This window comes from Heptranchias perlo, chromosome 1, assembly GCF_035084215.1.
Source record: "Heptranchias perlo isolate sHepPer1 chromosome 1, sHepPer1.hap1, whole genome shotgun sequence".
Taxonomy (NCBI): Eukaryota; Metazoa; Chordata; class Chondrichthyes; order Hexanchiformes; family Hexanchidae; genus Heptranchias; species Heptranchias perlo.
This window is the reverse complement of record NC_090325.1, coordinates 64,973,690-64,997,891: the sequence shown is the minus strand read 5'-3', so window position 1 is coordinate 64,997,891 and position 24,202 is coordinate 64,973,690. Positions and strand designations below refer to the sequence as shown.

The 24,202-nt window shown below is 43.3% G+C and overlaps 1 protein-coding gene across 2 annotated transcripts in view; it reads right to left on the bottom strand.

Moving 5' to 3' along the window:
- Positions 1-24,202, bottom strand: part of mtrex (Mtr4 exosome RNA helicase) — a 203,363-nt gene that overhangs the window by 88,453 nt on the left and 90,708 nt on the right. For both annotated transcript variants that reach the window (XM_067985926.1, XM_067985936.1), the window contains exons 17-18: positions 4,194-4,366; positions 2,779-2,847 (exon numbers count right to left, since the gene is read on the bottom strand). In XM_067985926.1, coding sequence (XP_067842027.1) covers positions 2,779-2,847; positions 4,194-4,366 — 242 coding nt within the window. The remainder of the gene's footprint in view (positions 1-2,778; positions 2,848-4,193; positions 4,367-24,202) is intronic.

Genomic DNA, 24,202 nt, shown 5'->3' with positions numbered 1-24,202 from the left:
CCCACATAAAGCCCCAGAACCTGTGCAATCGCGAGCTCTTTTTAAGGAACACAACAACTTGCATTATATAGTGCCTTTAACTGTCTCAAGGTGCTTCATAGATGCGTAAGGAAAAGCTAAACACCAAGCTAAGAAGGAGATATTAAGAGGGGTGCTCAAAAACTTGGTCAAAGAGATGGTTAAGTTAGTCTTAAAAGGAAGAGACGGAGATGGCATAGCGGAGGGAATTCCAGAGCGTGAGACCTAGGTGGCCGGAGGTACAGCCACCCATAGTGTGAAAGGTGAAAGGAGGGGGCATGCAAATGAAGCCAGAGTCAGAGGAATGGACAGTTCGGCAGGATGGGGAGGTGGTGGTGTAGGACTGGAGGAGATGACAAAGATTGGGAGGGATGAGGCCATGGAGGGATTTGATCACAAAGATCAGAATTTTAAATTTGAGGCACTGGAGGACCAAGCGCCAATGTAGGGCAGCAGGACTTGGAGTGCAATAGGATAGGGGCAGCAAAGTTTTAGATGAGTTGGCATTTTTGGAGGGTGGTGGATGGGAAGCCAGCCTGCCAGAGCATTGGAACAGTCAAGTCTGAAGGTGACAACGGCATGAATAAGTGTTTCAGCGGTCGATGGCTGAGGTAGGGCAGAGGTGGGTGATGTTACTGAGGTGGAAGTAGCCAGTGTTTGTGATGGAGAGGATATAAAGTCAGGAGCTCAGCTTGATTTCAAGTAGGATGTTGATGGTGTAAACAGGAGGATGCAGTTGGTTGCAGGGGCTGAAGACAATGGCTTTGGTCTTTCAGTTTAGTTGGAGGAATTTGTGAGTCATCCAAGGTTAAATCTCGGACAAAATTTGACAGCACAGAGGATTCAACAGAAATGGTGGAGAGGTACAGCTGTATAAGTGGAAGCTGACCCAATCTTTGTGGGACTTCTGAGGTGACGGTGCAGAGATGGGTAGAGAATCCATTGGTCCTGATATTCTGGCCATGATCGGATTGGTAAAAGTGGAACCAAGCGCAGTCACACTGAAATGGACAAGAGGAGAGGCAGAGTATGGTGTGGTCGACCACGCCTAAGGCTGTAGACGGTTGAAGAGAATAAGGGGCAACATTGCACGAGTCACAGAGAATGTCATTTGTGACTTTGTTTAGAGTCATTTCAGTGCTGTAGGAGGGGCATGAACCTGATTGGAGGGATAGACATGGTTTTGGGAGGTGACAATATGATCAAGGACCCTGGAGATGGGATGATACTTTGCAAGGAATGATGGGCTGAGGGTGTTTTTATTTTTAAAAAGTTGTTTTAAAAGGGGCAGAGGGAGGAAGAGAGATGAGGGGCGGGGAAATAGTGCCTGAAAAAAGGGAACCATTTACAATGTCAGCTCACATGAGAGCCAGGAAGGGAAGTTACGTGGTCAGCTGTTTAGTGGGAATAGGGTCAAAGGAGCAGGAGATGGGTCTCTGGGAAGACACTGGAGAGAAATGGAAGTTCAAGGGTAGGGTTCATTTGGACACAGGGAAGCAGCAGATACAGCTATATAGATGATTTCTATCTTGATGACTAAGAAATCCTTGAGCTTCTCGCACTTGTTGCACACTATCCTAAAATAAAGTTTATTCGAAACTCCTCAATCACAAAGCAATGATTCCCACAGAGTCTGAGGGGTCAGTAGGCATATGATGGATGCTATCATTTGAAGAATGAAGGTGGTCTACTTTTTTTTGCCTCTCTCCTCATACAGTAGGAGGAAATAGCATAATTGTAGGAGGAGGAAAACCCAAACCGAAGATGCCAAAATAGATCTGTCAAAATCTTTGCTCTGCATGTTGGCTAAATTGAAACAATCTCATAAGCATATGAGGCGGACTCTGTGGGTGCCCTATGGATATATTCAATTGACACCTAATTAAGATGCTCAAGAAGCAGCCATGGACCTCTGGGATGTTCAGCGGCTAAATGGTATAAAGTGAAATATACTCCATTAGCCAATCCTTTGCACACAGCTTTTCCATGAGGTTCTGAGGTTTTCTTTCTATAAAACAAATAAATACCTGGGCTTGCTAAAGCCAGCAAACTTGCATTTATGTCGTACCTTTCACAATCTCAGGATGTCACAAAGCTTTTTTTAAAGCCAAATAAATACTTCTGAATTGTAGCCACTGTGGTAATGTAGGAAATGCAGCAGTCAATTTGTGCACAGCAAGATCCTATTAACAGCAATGAGATAAATGACCAGATGATCGTTTTAGTGGTGTTGGTTGAGGGATAAATGTTGGCCAGGGCACTGGGAGAATTCCTTTGCTCTTATTTGAATAGTGCCATGGGATCTTTTACGTCCACCTGACAGGGTAGATGGGGCCTTTGTTTGAAGTCTCATCTGAAAGATGGCACCTCCGAGTGGAAGGGGTTACGGATGGATCCTTGTGGGACTTCTGAAGTAATAGTATGCGGATGGGAAGAGAACCCATTTTTGGGGGGGGGGGGAGGGAATAAGAGAGAGAGAGATAGATTATATTGCTTTAGACGATTGAGCCATATCTGGCAGTCAGCAAACAGGTGAACTCCAATCTGTGGCCCTCAGCTTTAAGGGCATGGAAATGAGTTTTAAACAGCTTAATTATTGGTAACCACATGCTTTTATCATTGTCAAATTATTCTATATTGTGCATCTTTGAAGCAGCACAATGCTTAGACAAGCGTTCTAATGAACATATTTTTTGGTGAGTACACTGCCCTTCCATAATGATGTTATTTTTCTATATTTTGTTAATACAAATGGTTTACCTTAACATTAGATTTCTTATTGAAATTTATGACAACTCCCCAACCAAAGTCGTCGTCATCATTTTTCACCTGAAAGACAAAACGTTATTGCAGTTTATCCAAAATCCTGTCTAAGTATTCACATTATATAGCAGATTGTGATATATTACTGACAAACCACAAACTAGATTGAAAAAAATACAATTACTGTCAAATTTACCACTCTATTTTCCTAAGAAATATCATGAATGAACCCACTGCCAAAATAGTGGAAAAAGTTTTTCAAGCTGCTGTGCAGTTAAGCATGCAATGCCATATTTAACAAGTGCTCTTACTTGAAAATTTTGATTAACTGGATAAAACATTCAATTTGTTTCAACGGGTTAAAAATGGCTACGACTAAAAAGAACTGAATTCTCAACTTGGTGACTCAAGCTTAAATTCCTTTTTCAATGACCTTTACGCTGTTTCTTCAGGAGCAACTTTGCTGGGTAGCTTGGTCATCAGTGGAACGATGGGGGGAGAAAGAGTCTCCACACATCATTCAAGTGTGCCTCCTTTTAGGTTGATGTGGAGATGCCGGTGATGGACTGGGGTTGACAATTGTAAACAATTTTACAACACCAAGTTATAGTCCAACAAATTTATTTTAAATTCCACAAGCTTTCGGAGGCTTCCTCCTTCGTCAGGTGAACAGTGTGACCAATTTGCAATTAATGCACCCAACCCAATGTTTTAGAGCATCACCATCTGACATTGACTAAAGATCACCACTCGATACTCCACCACCTTCTCAAGGGATGGCAAAAAATGCCGGCCTCGCCAGCGACGCCCACATCCCATGAACGAATAAAAAAAAATACAGGAAGATTTGCTTTATGTTGGAGGGAAAAGAGGGCAACAAATGGATAAAAAGGAGGAAAGCAAAACTGTTGAAAAAATAAAATGGTGATTAACATTCACTACCATTCAACGACTAAAAGTGTTGATGGAATGTTACTTAAATATTTTAAAAAGTCATAAAACTGCTACCAACAGGAAGTAGAATTAGACAATTAGTATTGTAAAAGCCAAAATTTTAAATACAATGGAATATTTTTGCCCCTGCATGACATTTTTTAATTTTTGTGTTTCCAGATGCATTAAATTTTTTTGTAAGCTGTTTTTGCATGTTATTTTCTATATTCCTTCAGACTGGTTAAACAATGGAATATGTGAAACAAAAAAAAGTTAACAGGTTTGAGTAAGAGCAGGATCAAATAGAGTACTGGTAGGAGAGACAACAAGGATTAAAAGGCAGCTTGGCTCTTAGCCTCCATGTGTGGTGTGCTGTGGGTTGCATCAGTGTCCCTTGTCTGGAATTCAAAACAATATAAACATAATTATAAATGTACAGCTAACCTCAGAGGAAACACATAATGATGGTGTAAACATACCTTAACAAGTCTGCCTGGCTGAAGAAATGGTAAGCAGTATTTCGGTTTGTGTATATATTCCTCAATTTCTTTACCCAGTTTAGCCAGCTGCTGTCGTATTTTGTAGTAAGTAACTACACTTTCTTCATTGGGAATTTCAATTTCATTGTACTGCCCTTCCAATATCTTGACCTCTGTAAGATATGTCACATTGAGTTATACAAGATGACACATATTTCAAGTATTCATGAATTATGAAGCAGTTAAATGAATAAATTTAATGTACATAAATTATAACACACAAGTTGGTATCATCCTCATGGGAACTCAGAATGCAGCATTTTATAAGGAGGTAGCTCTTCTGTGACACTGCTTACACTAAATGAGAGGATATGTTATTTGGGAGAGGGGATCTGGATTTTTAAGGATTCGGAAAATGGTATGGGAGCAGTGTAGCTGGAGAAGTGATCACCTGTTGGGGTTTACTAAGTAGTTTGGAGAGAGTAATGAATAGCTGGAGGAGGAAAGTACTAAAGATTTGAGGATAGTGGATACTTGGAGCAGAGGATTAAGTTGTGAAGAAGGGATAATGAATATTGAGGATTACGGCAGCAAGTATTTGGGAAGATGAGGGTACTGAGTACTTGAGCCGTGGGGTGGTGAGAAATGAATATTTAGGAGCAATGAGCAACTGAGGAGTAGTTCGTTCAGGGGAGGTAGTGATTCGTTTAGGGGGTGAGTATTGGGAGCAGTAGGCAATTGAGCAGGTAATGAGCAATGTAGAAGGTTGTCACTTGGTAACAACTGGCACTTGTGCGAAGTTAATATTTGGGAGCTGGGCAATGCGACAGAGCAGAAAATCCTTGCTCACAGAGTGAATCACTGATACATAGACAGCACAGCTGAAATTAAGTAGAATGTTTACTTTTTCTATCCATCAACAGGTGATGGTAGTCAAAGACTATGGCCCTGATATTTACTGGGAGGCTGGGTGGGGGCGGGGAGCGTGTTTTGAGGGAGGGGGACCCAGAAACGCAGAAATCCTGCTGAATTTAACAGCAGGACCTCTATCATTTTTTTTACTCCATTTCCCGCCCGGCGGCTGGCCAGATAGACACATGTGTTTCTGTCCTCTCTTTCCCCATGAGGAAATATGCCCTTCTTGTGAGTCAGCCTGCCATCCGTACTGACACAATCCTACTGCTGCAAGATGGGAAATTTGGCATGTGCTCATGCTGCATCATCTCCCTGAAAATAAGAATGATAGCTCTGGGTCAAAATATCAACTTCAAGTCCAGGGTTTTGAGAGGTTGAGGCACTCACATAAAAACATGAACAAAGCTATTCCAACATACAAAAACACATTTATAGGTATGTTTAATTATGTCATTGCGAAATAATGTTGCTCGAGATAGAACAAGTCCAGGGAACTACAGACCAGTTAGCTAAACTTTGGTGGTCGGAAAGATAATGATATCTTTAGTCAAAGATGTAACAGAAAGACATCTAGAGATCAAAAATACAATAAAGAATAGTCAACACAGATTTCAGAAGGGAAAGTTATGCTTGACCAACTTTATTGAATTCTTTGAAGAAGTAATAGAAAGAGTAGACAAGGGTAATGCAGTAATATATTTGGATTTTCAAAAGGCCTTCGATAAGGTACCACATTGTAAACTCATGACTAAGGTCAGAGCATGTGGAGTTAGGGGACAGGTAGCAGAATGGATAGCATGTTGGCTACAAAACAGAAAGTAGGGGTTAAGAGTAGCTACTCAGACTGGCAAAATGTGGGAAGTGGTGCTCCACTGGGATCGCAGCTGGGACCACTGTTGTTCACAATTTACATTAACGATTTGGATTCGGAATTACAATTTCAAAATCTGCTGATGGCACCAAATTGTGGGGTGTAGTTAATACAAAGGAAGAATGCATCAAAATGTAAGAGGACATTAATAAACTCGCAGAATGGGGGTGTAATTGGCAAATGAATTTCAAGATAGATAAATGTGAGGTGGTGCATTTTGGTAGGAAGAATACGGAGGCCACATATTGCTTGGATAATAAGAGTCTAAACGGTTATGGAGGAGCAAAGGAATCTGGGGTACAGATTCACAAATCACTAGAAGTAGCGATGCAGGTTATTAAGACCATAAAAAGGCAAATCAAGCACGGGGGTTAATTTCTAGAGGGATAGAATCGAAAAGTAAACAAGTTACGTTAAACTTGGTTAGACCACACTTAAGAGTATTGTGCACAGTTCTGGCCTCGATGTTATAGAAAAGATATAGAAGCATTGGACAGGATGCAAATAAGATTCACAAGGATGATACCAGAACGGAGAGGATATCCTTATCAGGAAAGGCTGAACAGGCGGGGGCTCTTTTCTCTAAAGAGAAGGCTGGGGGGGGTGACCTGATAGAGGTCTTTAAGATAATGATAGGGTTTGATAAGGTAGAGGTGGAGAAAATGTTTCCACTTGTGGGGGAGTCCAAAACGAGAGGTCATCAATTGCTAATAAATCCAATAGGGAATTCAGGAGAAACTTCTTTACCCAAAGAGTGCTAAGAATGTGGAACACGCTACTACAAGGAGGAGTTGAGGCAAATAGCATAGATGCAGTTTAAGGAAGCTCGATAAACATCAGGGAGAAAGGAATACAAGGGTCTCCTGATAGTGTTAGATGAAGTAGGGAGGGAGGAGATTCGTGTGGAGCATAAACACCGGCATAGACCAGTTGGGCCAAACAGTCTGTTTCTGTGCTGTAGTTTCGATGTAACTTGATGTAAGTGATTTTTTAATTTTGTGTTTGAAATCTTATTTTGGACACTAGAAACTTCAGTTGCTGAGAAAAAAAGCCAACTGAAAAAATATTTTTTTTTGAGCAATTCAATTAGTTGAGGTTCTGCTTCATTTCAGGGTGCGGCAACGCTGGCAAGGCTACATGCATTGCCCATCCTTAGTTGTCCTTGAATCATTACAGTCCTTGTGGCAATGGTGTTAGATAGGAATTCCAGGAATTTAACCTAGTAAAAAAATGAACGCCGATATATGTCCAAGTCAGGATGTTACGTGACTTGGAGTTGGTGGTATTTCCACAATATTGCTGCTCTTATTCTTCTCAGTGGCAGAGGTCATGTGGCTGTGAGATGCTGTTGAAGTGAGTTTGTTAGTTGCCTCAATGCATCCTGTAGATAATACAAACTGCAGCTATAGTGCACCAGTGGTGGAGGGGATGGATAGTGGGTCCAATGGCAGGGGCCTTTATTGCAAGGGGGTTGGAGCACAAGAGTAAGGAAGTCTTACTCTAATTGTACAGGGCTTTGGTGAGACCTCACCTGGAGTACTGTGTACAGTTTTGATCTCATTATCTAAAGAAGGGTATACTTGCCTTAGAGGCAGTGCAACGAAGGTTCACGAGATTGATTCCTGGGATGAGAAGGTTGTACTATGAAGAGAGGTTGAGTAGAATGGGCCTATACTATCTGGAGTTTAGAAAAGTGAGAGGTGATCTCATTGAAACACCTAAGATTATGACGGGGCTTGACAGGGTAGATGCTGAGAGATTGTTTCCTCTGGCTAGAGTCTACAACTAGAGGGCGTAGTTGCAGGATAAGGGGACAGCCGTTCAAGACTGAGACGACAGTCAGAGGGTTGTGAATCTTTGGAATTCTCTACCCCAGAGGGCTGTGGATGCTGAGTCGTTGAGTATATTCAAGGCTGAGATAGATACATTTTTGGACTCGAGGGGAATCAGGGGATATGGGGATCAGGCAGGAAAGTGGAGTTGAGGTTGAAGATCAGCCATGATCTGACCAAATGGCAGAGCAAGCTCAAGGGGCCGTATGGCCCACTCCTGCTCCTATTTCTTATGTACCGATCAAATGTCCTGCTCTGTCCTGGATGGTGTGATGCTTCCTGAATGTTGCTGCAGTTTCAACCATCCAGTCGAATGGTGATTATTCCATGACACTCTTGACTTGTAGATGGTGGAGAGTCATTGAGGAGTGAGGAGGTGATCCACTCACTGCATAATACTCAGCCTCTGCCCTGCAGCCATGGTGTTGTAATGGCTGACACCCAGTTAAGGTTCTGGTCTATGGCAACCCCAAGATATTGATGATGGGGGACTTGGCGATGATGGTGTCGATCGAAGTCAGGGAGAATTGGTGGACTTTTTCTTGTTGGAGATGATTATTTAGATTCAGATTTTTTGTGCTTGCAACTCGAGGGAGAACAAAATGTTTTTTCCACTATTGTCAGAATTAAGCCCTTGCAGATCAAATAAAGCTTGGCAGGCACAGTTAAGCTCTCACGATTCTGCCTCATCAATGTCCTAATTCTCAAAAGAGCACTGTACACTGCACCATTATGAACATTTCCATTTCTCACACTACCTTTATGATCCGAGTTAGATTGACAAATTGCATGAAATTTCCAATGGGGATTTGGGTAGGATTCCCCAAATTCATTTCACAAAGCACAATTACAATTGGCAGAGATATGTTCGCCTCATCAACATGGCTGGATTTGAACCAGGATGTTCAAATTAGGACAATGGGAAAATGCACTCACCCAATGTACCAAATGAATTACTGAAGCAGTAAGATTTAAACTACAGGGATCTGTGGCAATCAAATTGATCACTTCCACGTGCTACGCCAAGAATTTATCCCACAAGAGGCTGCTGAAATTGATATGCAGGAAGTGACATCAGCAGACTCCCAAAAGGTATCAATAGGCACTTTAGGTACTTGCCAACCAGCGCTTTCTCCTCCTATGCTCAATTCCTCTCTTGATCCTCCAAGCCTCCTGCTCAACATCCCTTTCGGCCTGACTTATGTATATAGAACAGAGTTGCCTGTACTGCTATTGGGGAATGTTACATAGGTATGAAGTCATCACAATGGCTCACACTCCAAAACCAGTCAAGATGAGCCTTACCAATATATATTTCATTTGTAATGAAGTTTTGTTTTGGTCAGCCAGATATCTGACTCTGATCGCCAAGTGGCTCTATGGAGAAATTCAAATAAAAAGTTACCATTCGCTAAATAGTGCATTCTATCTCCACAGACACAGAAGCTACTGACTCAACTGCAAAGAACTTTAGGGGCAGAACTATTGCTGGAGATTAACTGGCTAAAATTGCACAGCTTACAAGGAGAAATCACTGGAAACCTTCTTACTGTTTACGAAGAGCTACCATTTCCATTAGGGCACTCAATTACAGGTTGTCTGGAGCTGAATATGAAGAATCCCATCAATGACCAAGGCTGGATGGCCTGGTATTCAATGGGAGCACTGATGACTTCCTAGCTTAGGGAGCTGTGAGTCCACACAGGATTACCTCAGTCCAAACTCACATCACATTTTAGAGTCAACCCAACCCTAAAGAATGTTTTATTTTAATTCATTCGTGGAATGTGGACGTCGCAGGCAAGGCCAGCATTTATTGCCCATCCCTAATTGCCCTTGAGAAGGTGGTGGTCAGCCGCCTTCTTGAACCGCTGCAGTCCGGGTGGTGAAGGCACTCACACAGTGCTGTTAGGTAAGGAGTTCCAGGATTTTGACCCAGCAACGATGAAGGAATGGCAATATATTTTCAAGTCAGGATGGGGAACGTGCAGGTGGTGCTGATCCCATGTGCCTGCTGCCCTTGTCCTTCTGGGTGGTAGAGGTTGTGGGTTTGGGAGGTGCTGTCGAAGAAGCCTTGGTGAGTTGCTGCAGTGCATCCTGTAGATGGTACACACTGGTGAGTCACTCACTGCAGAATTTTTTTTTTTTTATTCGTTCATGGCATGTGGGCGTCGCTGGCAAAGCCAGCATTTATTGCCCACCACTAATTGCCCTTGAGAAGGTGGTGGTGAGCCGCCTTCTTGAACCGCTGCAGTCCGTATGGTGAAGGTTCTCCCACAGTACTGTTCGGAAGGGAGTTCCAGGATTTTAACCCAGCGACGATGAAGGAACCGCGATATATTTCCAAGTCCAGATGGTGTGTGACTTGGAAGGGAACATGCAGGTGGTGTAGTTCGATGTACCTGCTGCTCATGTCCTTCTAGGTGGTAGAGGTCGTGGGTTTGGGAGGTGCTGACAAGGAAACCTTGGTGACTTGCTGCCGTGCATTCTGTATATGGTACACACTGCAGCCACAGTGCACCGGTGGTGAAGGGAGTGAATGTTTAGGGTGGTGGATGGGGTACCAATCAAGCGGGCTGCTTTGTCCTGGATGGTGTCGAGCTTCTTGAGTGTTGTTGGAGCTGCACTCATCCAGGCAAGTGGAGATTATTCCATCACACTCCTGGCTTGTGCCTTGTAGATGGTGGAAAGGCTTTGGGGAGTCAGAAGGTGAGTCACTCGCCACAGAATACCCAGCCTCTGACCTGCTCTGGCAGCCACAGTATTTATGTGGCTGGTCCAGTTATGTTTCTGGTCAATGGGTTACCCCCAGGATGTTGAGGGATTTGGCGATGGTAATGTCGTTGAATGTCAAGGGGAGGTGGTTAGACTCTCTCTTGTTGGAGCTGGTCATTGCCTGGCGCAAATATTACTTGCCACTTATCAGCCCAGGCCTGGATCTTGTCCAGGTCTTGCTGCATGTGGGCACAGACTGCTTCATTATCTGAGGCGTTGTCAATGGAACTGAACACTGTGCAATCATCAGCGAACATCCCCATTTCTGATCTGATGATGGAGGGAAGGGAAGCAGCTGAAGATGGTTGGGCCAAGGACACTGCCCCGAGGAACTCCTGCAGCAATATCCTGGGGCTGATGATTGGCCGCCAACAACTGCTACCATTTTGCTTTGTGCTAGGTATGACTCCAGCCACTGGAGGGTTTTCCCCGATTCCCATTAACTTAAATTTTACTAGGGCTCCTTGGTGCCACACTTGGTCAAATGCTGCCTTGATGTCAAGGGCAGTCACTCTCACCTCACCTCTGGAATTCAGCTCTTTTGTCCATGTTTGGACCAAGGCTGTAATGAGGTCTGGAGCCAAGTGGTTTTGGTGGAACCCAAACTGAGCATCGGTGAGCAGGTCATTGGTGAGTAAGTGCCGCTTGATAGCACAGTCGACAACACCTTCCATCACTTTGCTGATGATTGAGAGTAGACTGATGGGGCGGTAATTGGCCGGATTGGATTTGTTCTGCTTTTTGTGGACAGGACATACCTGGGCAACTTTCCTCATTGTCGGGTAGATGCCAGTGTCGTAGCTGTACTGGACCAGTTTGTCTAGAGGCGCGGCTAGTTCTGGAACACAAGTCTTCAGCACTACAGCCGGGATTTTGTCGAGGCCCATAGCCTTAGTTCTATCCAGTGAACTCAGCCGTTTCTTGATATCACGTGGAGTGAATCGAATTGGCTGAAGACTGGCTTCTGTGATGGTGGGGATATCAGGAGGAGGTCGAAATGGATCATCCACTCGTCAGTTCTGGCTGAAGATGGTTGCAAACGCTGCAGCCTTGTCTTTTGCACTCACGAGCTGGACTCTGCCATCATTGAGGATGGGGATGTTCACAGAGCCTCCTCCTCCTGTTAGTTGTTTAATTGTCTACCACCATTCACGACTGGATGTGACAGGACTGTAGAGCTTTGATCTGATCCGTTGGTTGTGGAATTGCTGAGCTCTGTTTAGCATGCATGTAGTCCTGTGTTGTAGCTTCACCAGGTTGGCACCTCATTTTTAGGTACGCCTGGTGCTGCTCCTGGCATGCTCTTCTACTCTCCTCATTGAACCAGGGTTGATCCCCTGGTTTGTTGGTAATGGTAGAGTGAGGAATATGCAGGGCCATGAGGTTACAGGTTGTGCTGGAATACAATTCTGCTGCTGCTGATCGCCCACAGCCTCATGGATGCAAAGTTTTGAGCTGCTAGATCTATTCTGAATCTATCCCATTTGGCATGGTGGTAGTATCACACATGTTGGATTGTGTCCTCAGTGTGAAGATGGGACTTCGTCTCCACAAGGACTGTGCGGTGGTCACTCCTACCAATACTGTCATGGACAGTTGCATCTGCGACAGGTAGATTGTTGAGGACGAGGTCAAGTAGGTTTTTTCCTTCATGTTGGTTCGCTCACCACCTGCCGCAGGCCCAGTCTGGCAACTATGTTCTTCAGGACTCAGCCAGCTCAGACAGTAGCGGTGCTACCGAGCCACTCTTGGTGATAGACAATGAAGTCCCCCACCCAGAGTACATTCTGTGCCCTTGCTACCCTCAATGCTTCCTCAACATGGAGGAGAACTGGTTCATCAGCTGAGGGAGGCGGTCGGTGGTAATCAGCAGAAGGTTTCCTTGCCCATGTTTGACCTATTGCTATGAGATTTGATGGGGTCCGAAGACAATGTTGAGGACTCGCATGGCCACTCCCTCCTGACCGTATATCACTGTACTGCCACCTGTGGTCGGTCTGTCCTGCCGGTGGGACAGGACATACCAAGGGATGGTAATGGAAGAGTCTGGGCCATTGGCTGAAAGGTATGATTCTGCGAGTATGGCTGTGTCAGGCTGTTGCTTGACTAGTCTGTGGGACAGCTCTCCCACTTTTGGCACAAGTCCCCAGATATTAGTGAGGAGGACTTTGCAGGGTCGATTGGGCTTGGTTTGCCTTTGTCGTATCCAGTGCCTAGTGGTCCGATGCCAGGTGGTCCGTCAGTTTTATTCTTATTATGACTTTTTGTAGCGAGATTGTACAACTGAGTGGCTTGCTAGGCCATTTCAGAGGGCGATTCAGAATCAACCACATTGCTGTGGGTCTGGAGTCACATATAGGCCAGACCGGGTAAGGACAACAGGTTTCCATCCCTAAAGGACACTAGTGAACCAGATGGGTTTTTATGACAATCCAGTAGTTTCATCGCCAACATTACTGATACTAGAATACCCAGCCTCTGACCTGCTCTTGTAGCCACAATATTTATGTGGCTGGTCCAGTTAAGTTTCTGGTCAATGGTGACCCCCCAGGATGTCCTGCAATATGTGGGAGCTTATGGACATTTCTGTCCAAGGCGACTACATCTGCAGTAAGTGTCTGCAGCTCGAGGAACTTCGGTTCAGAGTTGAGGAGCTCGAGTTTGAGCTGCGGACATTGCGAGATATCAGGGAGGGAGAAAGCTACCTGGCCATTTTGCTCCAGGAGGCAGCCACACCCCTTAGATTAAATACTTTAGAATTGACACTTGGTCAGGGACAGGAGGGTGTGACTGCGAGTGAGGCAGGTACGGGGATCCAGGAGGTTGTATTGCAGGAGCCTTAGTCCCTGCGCTTGTCCAATAGATTTGAGGTTCTTGCAACCCTTGAGGACAAGTGCTAGAATTGCGGGGTGGATAAGCAAACGGACCACGGCACCGTGGGACACAAAGCCGTTCAAGTCGGGGGAGTGAAAAGGAAGGTGGTTGTAGTAAGCGACAGTATAGTTAGGGGGATAGACACCGTTCTCTTCAGCCAGGAGCATGAGTCCCGAAGGCTATGTTGCCTACTCAGTGCCAGGGTTAAGGAAGATTAGAGTGGGAGGGGGAGGATCCAGTTGTCGTGGTCCGTGTAGGTACCAAAGACATAGGTAGGACTAAGAAAATGGTTCTGCTGAGAGAGTTTGAGCAGCTCGGGACTAAATTAAAAAAGCAGAACCACAAAGGTAATAATCTCTGGATTATTACCTGAGCCACGAGCAAATTGGCATAGGGTCAATAGGATCAGGGAGATGAATGCGCGGCTCAAAGATTGGTGTGGGAGAAGTGGGTTTCAATTCGTGGGGCATGAAATTGGGGAAAGAGAGTGCTGTTCCGTTGGGACCGACTACACCTGACCCATGCTAGGACTAGAGTTCTAGCGAATCGAATAACTAGGGAGGTAGATAGGGCTTTAAACCAAATAAGGTGGGGGCGGGGGGGGGGGGTGGTGGTAGGGTCCCGGTGGAGAGAAATTTAGAATGCTAAAGAGAAAAGACAAGGAAGCAGTGCAGGAAAGTGATTGGGGTAAGGATAACCAGACTGTGTCAGGAAGGGACAAAGCGTACAAACAAACGACAACAAATAGGGTCCGGGTAAGGAAAAATGGTAATAAGACAAATCGGGCCATAGTACAAAAAATGTTAAGATGTCTAAAAATGTTAAAAAAGACAAATCTGAAGGCACTGTATTTGAATGCATGAAGCATTCATAATAAGGTAGACGAATTAACAGCGCAAATAGATGTAAACGGATATGATATAATAGCAATTACAGAGGCAGGGCTGCAGGGTGACCAAGGCTAGGAGCTGAATTTCCAAGGGTATTCGATATTTAGGAAGGACAGGCAAAAAGGAAAAGGAGGTGGGGTGGCACTGTTAGTAAAGGATGAAATCACAGCAATAGTGAGAAAGGATATTGGCTCAGAAAATCAAGATGTAGAATCAGTCTGGGTGGAGTTAACAAACACCAAGGGGCAGGAAACACTGATGGGAGTTGTCTATAGGCCTGCAAACAGTAGTGGTAATGTAGGGGATGCGATCAAACAGGAAATTAGAGATGCATGTAACAAGGATACTACAGTAATCATGGGTAACTTTAATCTGCATATAGACTGGCCAAACCAAATTAGCAATAATACTGTGGAGGATGATTTCCTGGAGTGTGTACGAGATGGTTTTTTGGACCAGTATGTTGAAGAGCCAACCAGGGAACAGGCTATCCTAGATTGGGTATTGTGCAATGAGAAGGGGTTAATTAATAATCTTGTTGTGTGGGGTCCTTTCGGGAAGAGTGACCATAACATGATAGAATTCTTCATTAAGATGGAAAGTGAAGTAGTCCAATCCGAAACTAGGGTCCTAAATCTAAACAAAGGAAACTACGAAGGTATGAGGAGTGAGTTGGCTATGACAGATTGGGAAGCTTCATTAAAAGGCATGACGGTGGATAGGCAATGGCTAACATTTAAGGAATGAATGCATGAATTGCAACAATTATACATTCCTTTCTGGCGCAAAAACACAAAAGAAAAAGCGGCCTGACCTTGGATGACAAAAGAAATTAAGGATAGTATTAGATCCAAAGAGGAGTCATATAAAGTCGTCAGAAAAAGTAGCAAGCCTGAGGGCTGGGAGCAGTTTGCAATTCAGCAAAAAAAGACCAAGAGATTGATTAAGAGGGGAAAAATAGAGTATGAGAGTAAACTTGCAAGGAACATGAAAGTGGACTGTAAAAGCTTCTACAAGTATGTAAAAAGAAAAAGATTAGTGAAGACAAATGTAGGTCCCTTACAGTCAGAAACGGGAGAATTTATAATGAGGAACAGGGAAATGGCTGAGCAATTAAACAAATACTTTGGTTCTGTCTTCACGGAAGAGGACACAAATAACGTCCCAGAAATGCTAGGGAACCAAGGGACTAGTGAGAAGGAGGAATTGAAGGAAATTAGTATTAGTAAAAAAAGTGGAGAAATTAATGGGACTGAAAACCGATAAATCCCCAGGGCCTGATAATGTGCATCCCAGAGTACTAAAAGAGGTAGCCATGGAAATAGTGGATGCATTAGTTGTCATCTTCCAAAATTCTATAGATTATGGAACAGTTCCTGCAGATTGGAGGGTGGCAAATGTAACCCCACAATTTAAAAAAGGAGAGAGAGAAAACAGGGAACTACAGACCTGTTAGCGTAACATCAGTACTAGGGAAAACGCTAGAGTCTATTATAAAGGATGTGATAACAGGACATTTAGAAAATATCAATCGGATTAGAAAAAGTCAACATGGATTTATGAAAGGGAAATCGTGTTTGACAAACCTACTGGAGTTTTTTGAGAATGTGACTGGTAGAATAGATAAGGGAGAAGCAGTGGATGTGGTTTATTTGGATTTTCAGAAGGCCTTTGATAAAGTCCCACATAAGAGGTTAATGTGCAAAATTAAAGCATATGTGATTGGTGGTAATATACTGGAATGGATTGAAAATTGGTTAACAGACAGGAAACAAAGAGTAGGAATAAATGGGTCTTTTTCGGGGTAGCAGACAATAACTAGTGGGGTACTGCAGGGATCAGTGCTTGGGTCCCAGCTATTCACAATACATATCAATGATTTGGATGAGGGAACCAAATGTAATATTTCCAAGTTTGCTGACAACACAAAACTAGGTGGGATCGTGAGTTGTGAGGAGGCTTCAAGGCGATTTAGACAAGTTGAGTGAGTGGGCAAATGCATGGCAGATGCAGTATAATGTGGATAAATGTGAAGTTATCCACTTCGGAAGGAAAAACAGAAAGGCAGAGTATTATTTAAATAGTGATAGATTGGGGAATGTTGATGTACAAAGGGGCCTGGGTGTCCTTGTACACCAGTCACTGAAAGCAAACATGCAGGTGCAGCAAGCAGTTAGGAAGGCAAATGGTATGTTGGCCTTCATTGCAAGAGGATTTGAGTACAGGAGCAAGGATGTCTTACTGCAGTTATACAGGGCCTTGGTGAGACCACACCTGGAGTACTGTGTGCAGTTTTGGTCTCCTTACCTAAGAAAGGATATGCTTGCCATGGAGGGACTGCAGCGAAGGTTCACCAGACTGATCCCTGGGATGGCAGGACTGTCATGGATCTAGGGAGAATGTTTCCCCTGGCTGGGTGGGGTCCAGAATGAGGGGTCACAGTCTCAGGATACAGGGTAGGACATTTAGGACTGAGATGAGGAAAAATGTCTTCACTCAGAGAGTGGTGAACCTGTGGAATTCTCTACCACAGAAGGCTGTGGAGGCCAAGTCACTGAACATATTTAAGAAGGAGCTAGATAGATTTCTCAACACAAAAGGCATCAAGGAGTATGGGGAGAGAGCAATGATTATACTGAATGGCGGAGCAGGCTCGAAGGGCCAAATGGCCTACTCCTGCTCCTATTTTCTATGTTTCTATGTTGGTGGTGGGGATTCGGCAATGGTAATGCCGTTGAATGTCAAGGAGAGGTGGTTACACACTCTCTTGTTGGAGATGGTCATTGCCTGGTGCAAATGTTATTTGCCACTTATGAGCCCAAGCCTGGATGTTGTCCAGGTCTTGCTGTATGCGGGCACAGACTACTTCATTATCTGAGGAACTGCGAATGGAACTGAACACTGTGCAATCATCAGCGAACATCCTCACTTCTGACCTTATGATGGAAGGAAGGCCATTGATGAAGCAGCTGAAGATGGTTGGACCGAGGACACTGCCCTGAGGAACTCCTACAGCAATATCCTGGGGCTGAGATGATTGGCCTCCAACAACCACTACCATCTTCCTATGTATGACACCAGCCACTGGAGGGTTATCCCCCTGATTCCGATTGACTTCAAATTTATTAGGGCTCCTTGATGTCACACTCAGTAAATGCTGCCTTGATGTCAAGAGCTGTTACTCTCTCCTCACTGCTGGAATTCAGCTCTTTTGTCCATGTTTGGACCAAGGCTGTAATGAGGCCTGGAGTCAAGTGGTCCTAGCAGAACCCAAACTGAGCATCTGTGAGCAAGTTATTGGTGAGTAAGTGCTGCTTGATAGCACTGTTGACGACACCTTCCATCACTTTGCTGATGATTGCGAGTAGACTGATGGGGCGGAAAATCTTGCACATGGGACAAAGAGAGCCCTTCCATTGCATACGTAGCTCTGAACTATGATGGGAAACTGCGTATCACAAGCTGACAGTGATATTCTGCTGTCACTGAAGAAAGATTAAAAACAAAGATCTCCCTTCACCTCCTTTTAGTGTGGTGCCAAAGAATTGTACCCAACTGATGTCAGCGTCTAAGAGAAACCCAAGAATTGGGTTGGATGCCTTTTGAACCTTCCAATCAACACCTTTCAGTTCCCCCCTTGAGCTATGCCAAGCCAACTTAGTCAAGGAGTTCTGAAAACTCCTTACAATTAAGTAGCATAACAGTGTACAGCTGCAGGTAAATGTAATTAGGCCAGATACCTCAAGAATCTAGCTGGGGTGGCTGCTGGCAGCACAAAAAGTCTTGATTTTTCAAAAAATGTGATACTAATGCTCAATTCAACAATGATACTACTACATATGCATGAATGGATTCTATAAGCTGAGTAACTATAAAGTCAATAATTCCTCCTCCTCACCTGAAGGTGGAGGCCGAAGTTGCTAAGACCTGGGACTTTATTATTTATGCCATAAAGCTACACAGCATATTTACACACTGCACTAACAGAGCAACAATGTGGTCGAGTCTTCAATGCTCTCCTAAGTGGCCTAGCAAGCCACACAGTAACATCAAACCGCTACAAAGAATAACTAAACGGACTGCAGCGCTGTCTTTGCCGACTTTGCCACGTCCCAAGAATTAATTAAAAAAATTAACTATGTGATGCCATAAAATTGAACTACATTTGAGGTTTTGTGCAAGTGGCAAGGAGGTTTTGCTTAAAAGCAGCTCGCAATAGTTAATTTAAGGTTGCATTTAGGTACAGGTTAGAGGTCAGGAAAAGTGCCTTTTTATTATTAATGACACCTGTGTTTTAGTGGTCCAAACCAATTTAATATTAAAATCAGCTTTGCATCAATTTATTCTCTGCTATGAGAAATCAACTAAAGCATGAGAATGTTTACAAAGTACTACTTTCTGCTTTTTATTATTTCATAATTTATCTCCAATAATTACATCATGCTCCCCAGGTCATACTTTGCTGTGAACTTTTGTTTTTGGTCCTTGGGGTTCCATTTAGACATTAGTTTGGCTTGTTCTTGATCGCTGCCTTGGTCCAGAGATAGAATGTCAATGTAGGTAATAAATTATTCAATTAAACTATGTTTTACTAGGTTTTCTCAAACCTGCACACAATTACTGGACTGATCAGTACAACGCTTATTCTGCCTGATCCTTGGTAAATGCCATGCTGGGATATTTATGACAAGGTTAGTGAACCTACTCACAGGGGGTCAACCTCAAACCGAAATACCATTACCACAATGTATTAATGACAATTGTAAAACATCAACACTGACCAACAAACAGTTATTGAGATTATAAATGCTATAAAAAAAACACAAAAAGCTCTATTTACTATTTATGCAGTAATCATACAAGTTGGTTTATGTAACATTTTAAAATTATTCTTGAGTATTAAAATATAATCAATAAATGACCTCAGTATTAGATAGGTTTTAAATTTTACTATTTTTAATATAAACTGCAGTTTGCCCACAAAAATAGATGGAAAGTACAAAAAGGCTAATGTTCCAGAACATGACAAATTATGTTTAATTCTATTGGATGAGTGATAAATGTTACACATTCTTTAATGTAGGAATTACTGCAGCCTCAGCTTTTCACTACATTTATAAATGACTTGGATGAAGGAATAGAGAGCTGTATATCCAAGTTTGCTGTGACACCAAGATAGGTGGCACAGTAAATAGTGTAGATGAGAGCAGAAAGTTGCAAAGGGATATTGATAGGTTCACTGTGGATGACCTCACACTTCTCCACTTTGAACTCCAACTGCCACAGTTTTTCCCACTCTCTTAATCTAAGAAAGATAGATCAGGATATTTTCTAAATGTCGAGAACTGAGCAGAAGCAGAGATTTAAAAGTCCAAGTACATATATCACTAAAAGCTAGTGGACAGGTAAAAAAATTAAAAGGCCAAAGGAATGTTGGCCTTTACCTCAAGAGGGCTGGAATACAAAGGGTGGAAGTTATGTTACAGTTATATAAAGCTGCGGTTAGACCCCATTTAGAGTACTGTGATCAGTTCTGGGCACCGCACCTTAGGAAGAATATACTGGTCTTGGAGGGAGTGCAGCGCAGATTCACCTGAATGATGCTGGGACTAAAAGGGTTAAATTATAAGGCAGGTTGCATAGACTAGGCTTGTATTCCCTTAAGTATAGAAGATTAGGGGTGATCTAATTGAGGAGTTTACAGTTATTAAAGGAGTTGATAGGGTAGATAGAGAGAAACTAGCGGTGATGCCAGGAAGGACAAAGTGTCGCGGAAATCTGGAACTCTCTTCCCCCAAAAAGCTGTCGAGGCTAGGTCAATTCAAAATTTCAAAACTGAGATTGATAGATTTTTGTTAGGCAAGGTGTTACGGGTGACAGAACCAAGGTGGTTGATGGAATTAAGATACAAATCAGCCATGATCTAACTGAATGGCGGAACAGGCTTGAGGGGCTGAATGGCCTACTCCCGTTACTAATTATACAGGTAAAAATTATTTTTCTTATGACTTCTTAAATCAGAATGCCATTTTTTTATTCTTTTAATTGAAACTTTCATGTTCACCTTTGAAGCGTATCAGGTTGCACGACATTTATTTAACAATCTCAATTACAAACTAGTGCAATATAGGACCAGATGGTTTCCATCCCAGGGTTTCAAAGGAAGTGGGTGAGCAGATTGCAGATGCCCTAACTATGATCTTTCAAAGTTCTCTCGATTCAGGAACTGTCCCTCTAGATTGGAAAATTGCACATATCACTCCGCTTTTTAAGTAAAGGAGAGGGAAACCAGGGCATTATAGACCAGTTAGCCCAACATCTGTTATGGGGAAATTGCTGGAGTCTATAATTAAGGATCGGGTGACTGAACACCTCGAGAATTTTCAGATAATCAGGGAGAGCCAGCATGGATTTGTGAAAGGTAGGTCGTGCCTGACAAACCTGATTGAATTTTTTGAAGAGGTGACTAAAGTAGTGGACAGGGGAATGTCAATGGATGTTATTTATATGGACTTCCAGAAGGCATTTGATAAGGTCCCACATAAGAGACTGTTAGCTAAGATAGAAGCCCATGGAATCGAGGGAAAAGTACGGACTTGGTTAGGGAAAGGCGACAGAGAGTAGGGATAATGGGTAAGTATTCACATTGGCAGGATGTGACTAGTGGAGTCCCGCAGGGATCTGTCTTGGGGCCTCAGTTATTCACAATATTTATTAACGACTTAGATGAAGGCATAGAAAGTCTCATATCTAAGTTTGCCGATGACACAAAGATTGGTGGCATTGTAAGCAGTGTAGATGAAAACATAAAATTACAAAGGGATATTGATAGATTAGGTGAACGGGCAAAACTGTGGCAAATGGAATTCAATGTAGACAAATGTGAGGTCATTCACTTTGGATCAAAAAAGGATAGAACAGGGTACTTTCTAAATGGAAAAAAGTTAAAAACAGTGGATGTCCAAAGGGACTTAGGGGTTCAGGTGCATAGATCATTGAAATGTCATGAACAGGTGCAGAAAATAATCAAGAAGGCAAATGGAATGCTGGCCTTTATATCTAGAGGACTAGAGTACAAAGGGGCAGAAGTTATGCTGCAGCTATACAAATCCCTGGTTAGACCGCACCTGGAGTACTGTGAGCAGTTCTGGGCACCGCACCTTCGGAAGGATATATTGGCCTTGGAGGGAGTGCAGCGTAGGTTTACTAGATTTTTACTATATTGATACCCGAACTTCAAGGATTAAGTTACGAGAAGAGATTACACAAATTGGGGTTGTATTCTCTAGAGTTTAGAAGGTTAAGGGGTGATCTGATCGAAGTTTATAAGATATTAAGGGGAACGGATAGGGTGGTTAGAGAGAAACTATTTCCACTGGTTGGGGATTCGAGGAGTAGGGGGCACAGTCTAAAAATTAGAGCCAGACCTTTCAGGAGTGAGATTAGAAAACATTTCTGCACGCAAAGGGTGGTAGAAGTTTGGAACTCTCTTCCGCAAACGGCAATTGATACTAGCTCAATTGCTAAATTTAAATGTGAAATGGATAGCATTTTGGTAACCAAAGGTATTAAGGGATATGGGCCAAAGGCAGGTATATGGAGCTGGATCACAGATCAGCCATGATCTTGTCAAATGGCGGAGCAGGCACGAGGGGCTGAATGGCCTACTCCTGTTCCTGTAGCTCCGCACACTGAATTTCATGTTTAATTGCAGTTTTGTACAATTAAATGAAGGGAAGTACCCATCTGACTCATTATTTCTTACGTAAACTCAAAAGAACAACTGAATACGATTTACCAAATGTTTGGCCTAATTAATCGAGACCAAATGCAAAACATTTGAACTGGAAACGGTTAAAAGAACGAACAGATAAGGGCGACAGGTGTACTTGTGTGCAGTACAAGAATGAGTAACAGATCTTCTCGCCAGCGTGAAATCACCAATGTTCAAAATATCTTAGAGACATAATTTCTGCCATTCCAACTCAGGTTTGTGGTATATGAAGGATACAAGGTTTTAAAAAAAAAGTTCAATTTTCCTCAGCAGCTTATAAGCAGAAACTAATTCAATGGATTGTTTTCCATCGTTTCAGGTATTTGAGTTAACAGCCTGTTAAGTCCCAAATGCAAATTTTAGGTTCTAGTCCTAGTGGTTGAGGCAGAAACTATATCGCATTCAAGATTAAATGATATTGACAGGTAAAGGAAAAGGAGTTAAAGGGATATCGTGACAGGATGGTTAAATGTGTTAAGTACTATTTGCTCACATGGAGAGCAACAACTTGCATTTATATGGTGCCTTTAACACAGTAAAATGTCCCATGGTGCTTCACAGGAGTGATTATCAAACAAAATTCGACACCAAACCACATCAGGAGATATTAGGACAGGTGACCAAAAGTTTGGTCAAAGAGGTAGATTTTGAGGAGCTTCTTAAAGGAGGAGAGAGAGGCAGAGAGGTTTAGGGAGGGAATTCCAGAGCTTAGGGCCGAGACAGCTGAAGGCATGGCTGCCAATGGTAAAACGATTAAAATCGGGGATGCGCAAGAGGCCAGAATTGGAGGAGCATCGAGATCTCGGAGGGTTGTTGGGCTGGAGGAGATCACAAAGATAGGGAAAGATGAGGCCATGAAGGGGTTTAAAAACAAGGATGAGAATTTTTAAATTGAGGTGTTGCCGGACCGAGAGCCGATGTCGGTCAGCGAGCACAGGGGTGTTGGGTGAACGGGAGCTGGTGAGAGTTAGGATATGGGCAGCAGAGGTTTGGATGAGCTCAAGTTTATGGTGGGTGGAAGATGGGAGGCCAGCTCGGAGAGCATTGGAATATCCAAGTCCAGAGGTAGCAAAGGCTTGGATAAGGGTTTCAGCGGCAGATGAGCTGAGGCGGGAGCAAAGATGGGCGATGTTGCGGAGGTGGAGGCAGGTGGTCTAGGTGATGGAGCAGATATGTGGTTGGAAGCTCATCTCAGGGTCAAATAGGACGCCAAGGTTGAGAGCGGTCTGGGTAAGCCTCAAACAGTGGCTAGGGAGAGGGATGGAGTCGGTGGCTAGGGAATGGAGTTTGTGGCATGGCCGAAGACAATGGCTTCGGTCTTCCCAATATTTAGTTGGAGGAAATTTCTGCTCATCCAGTATTGGATGTCAGACAAGCAGTGTGACAAATCAGAGACAGTGGAGGGCAAACGCTAACACAAACTGGTTGGGCTAAGAGGCCTGTTTCCTAGTTGTAACTCCTATGTATTCCAATGTGTGTGTGTATATCATTTCTAATCTACTCCCATTTGTTCTTTCAAAAAAAACTGTGGTCAGATATTTTGCAGGATTAGTATGTCTAACCATAGAATCATATAAAGGTTACAGCACGGAAGGAGACCATTCAGCCCATCAAATCCATGCTGGCACTATGCAAGAGCAATCCAGCTAGTCCCACACCCCCGCCCTACCCCCATAGCCCTGCAAATTTTTTCCTTTCAAGTACTTATCCAGTTCCCTTTTGAAAGCCATGATTGAATCTGCCTCAACCAAACCCCCGACCCCGCAGTGCATTCCAGATCCTAACCACTCACCGTGTAAAAAAGTTTTTCCTCATGTCACCTTTGGTTCTTTTGCCAATCACCTTAAATCTATGTCCTCTGGTTCTTGACCCTTCCGCCAATGGGAACAGTTTCTCTATCTATTCTGTCTAGATCCTTCATGATTTTAAATACCTCCAAAATATATGCAAATGCTAAAAGATGCAGTAGGGTTGGCTGATTGGAAAATTAAGCATATGACAATGACAATGTCATTTAAAGGATAAATGTAGAGGTGGCAGAGTAGGTCACTACACTTTTTTTTTTATCTCCAGTGGCT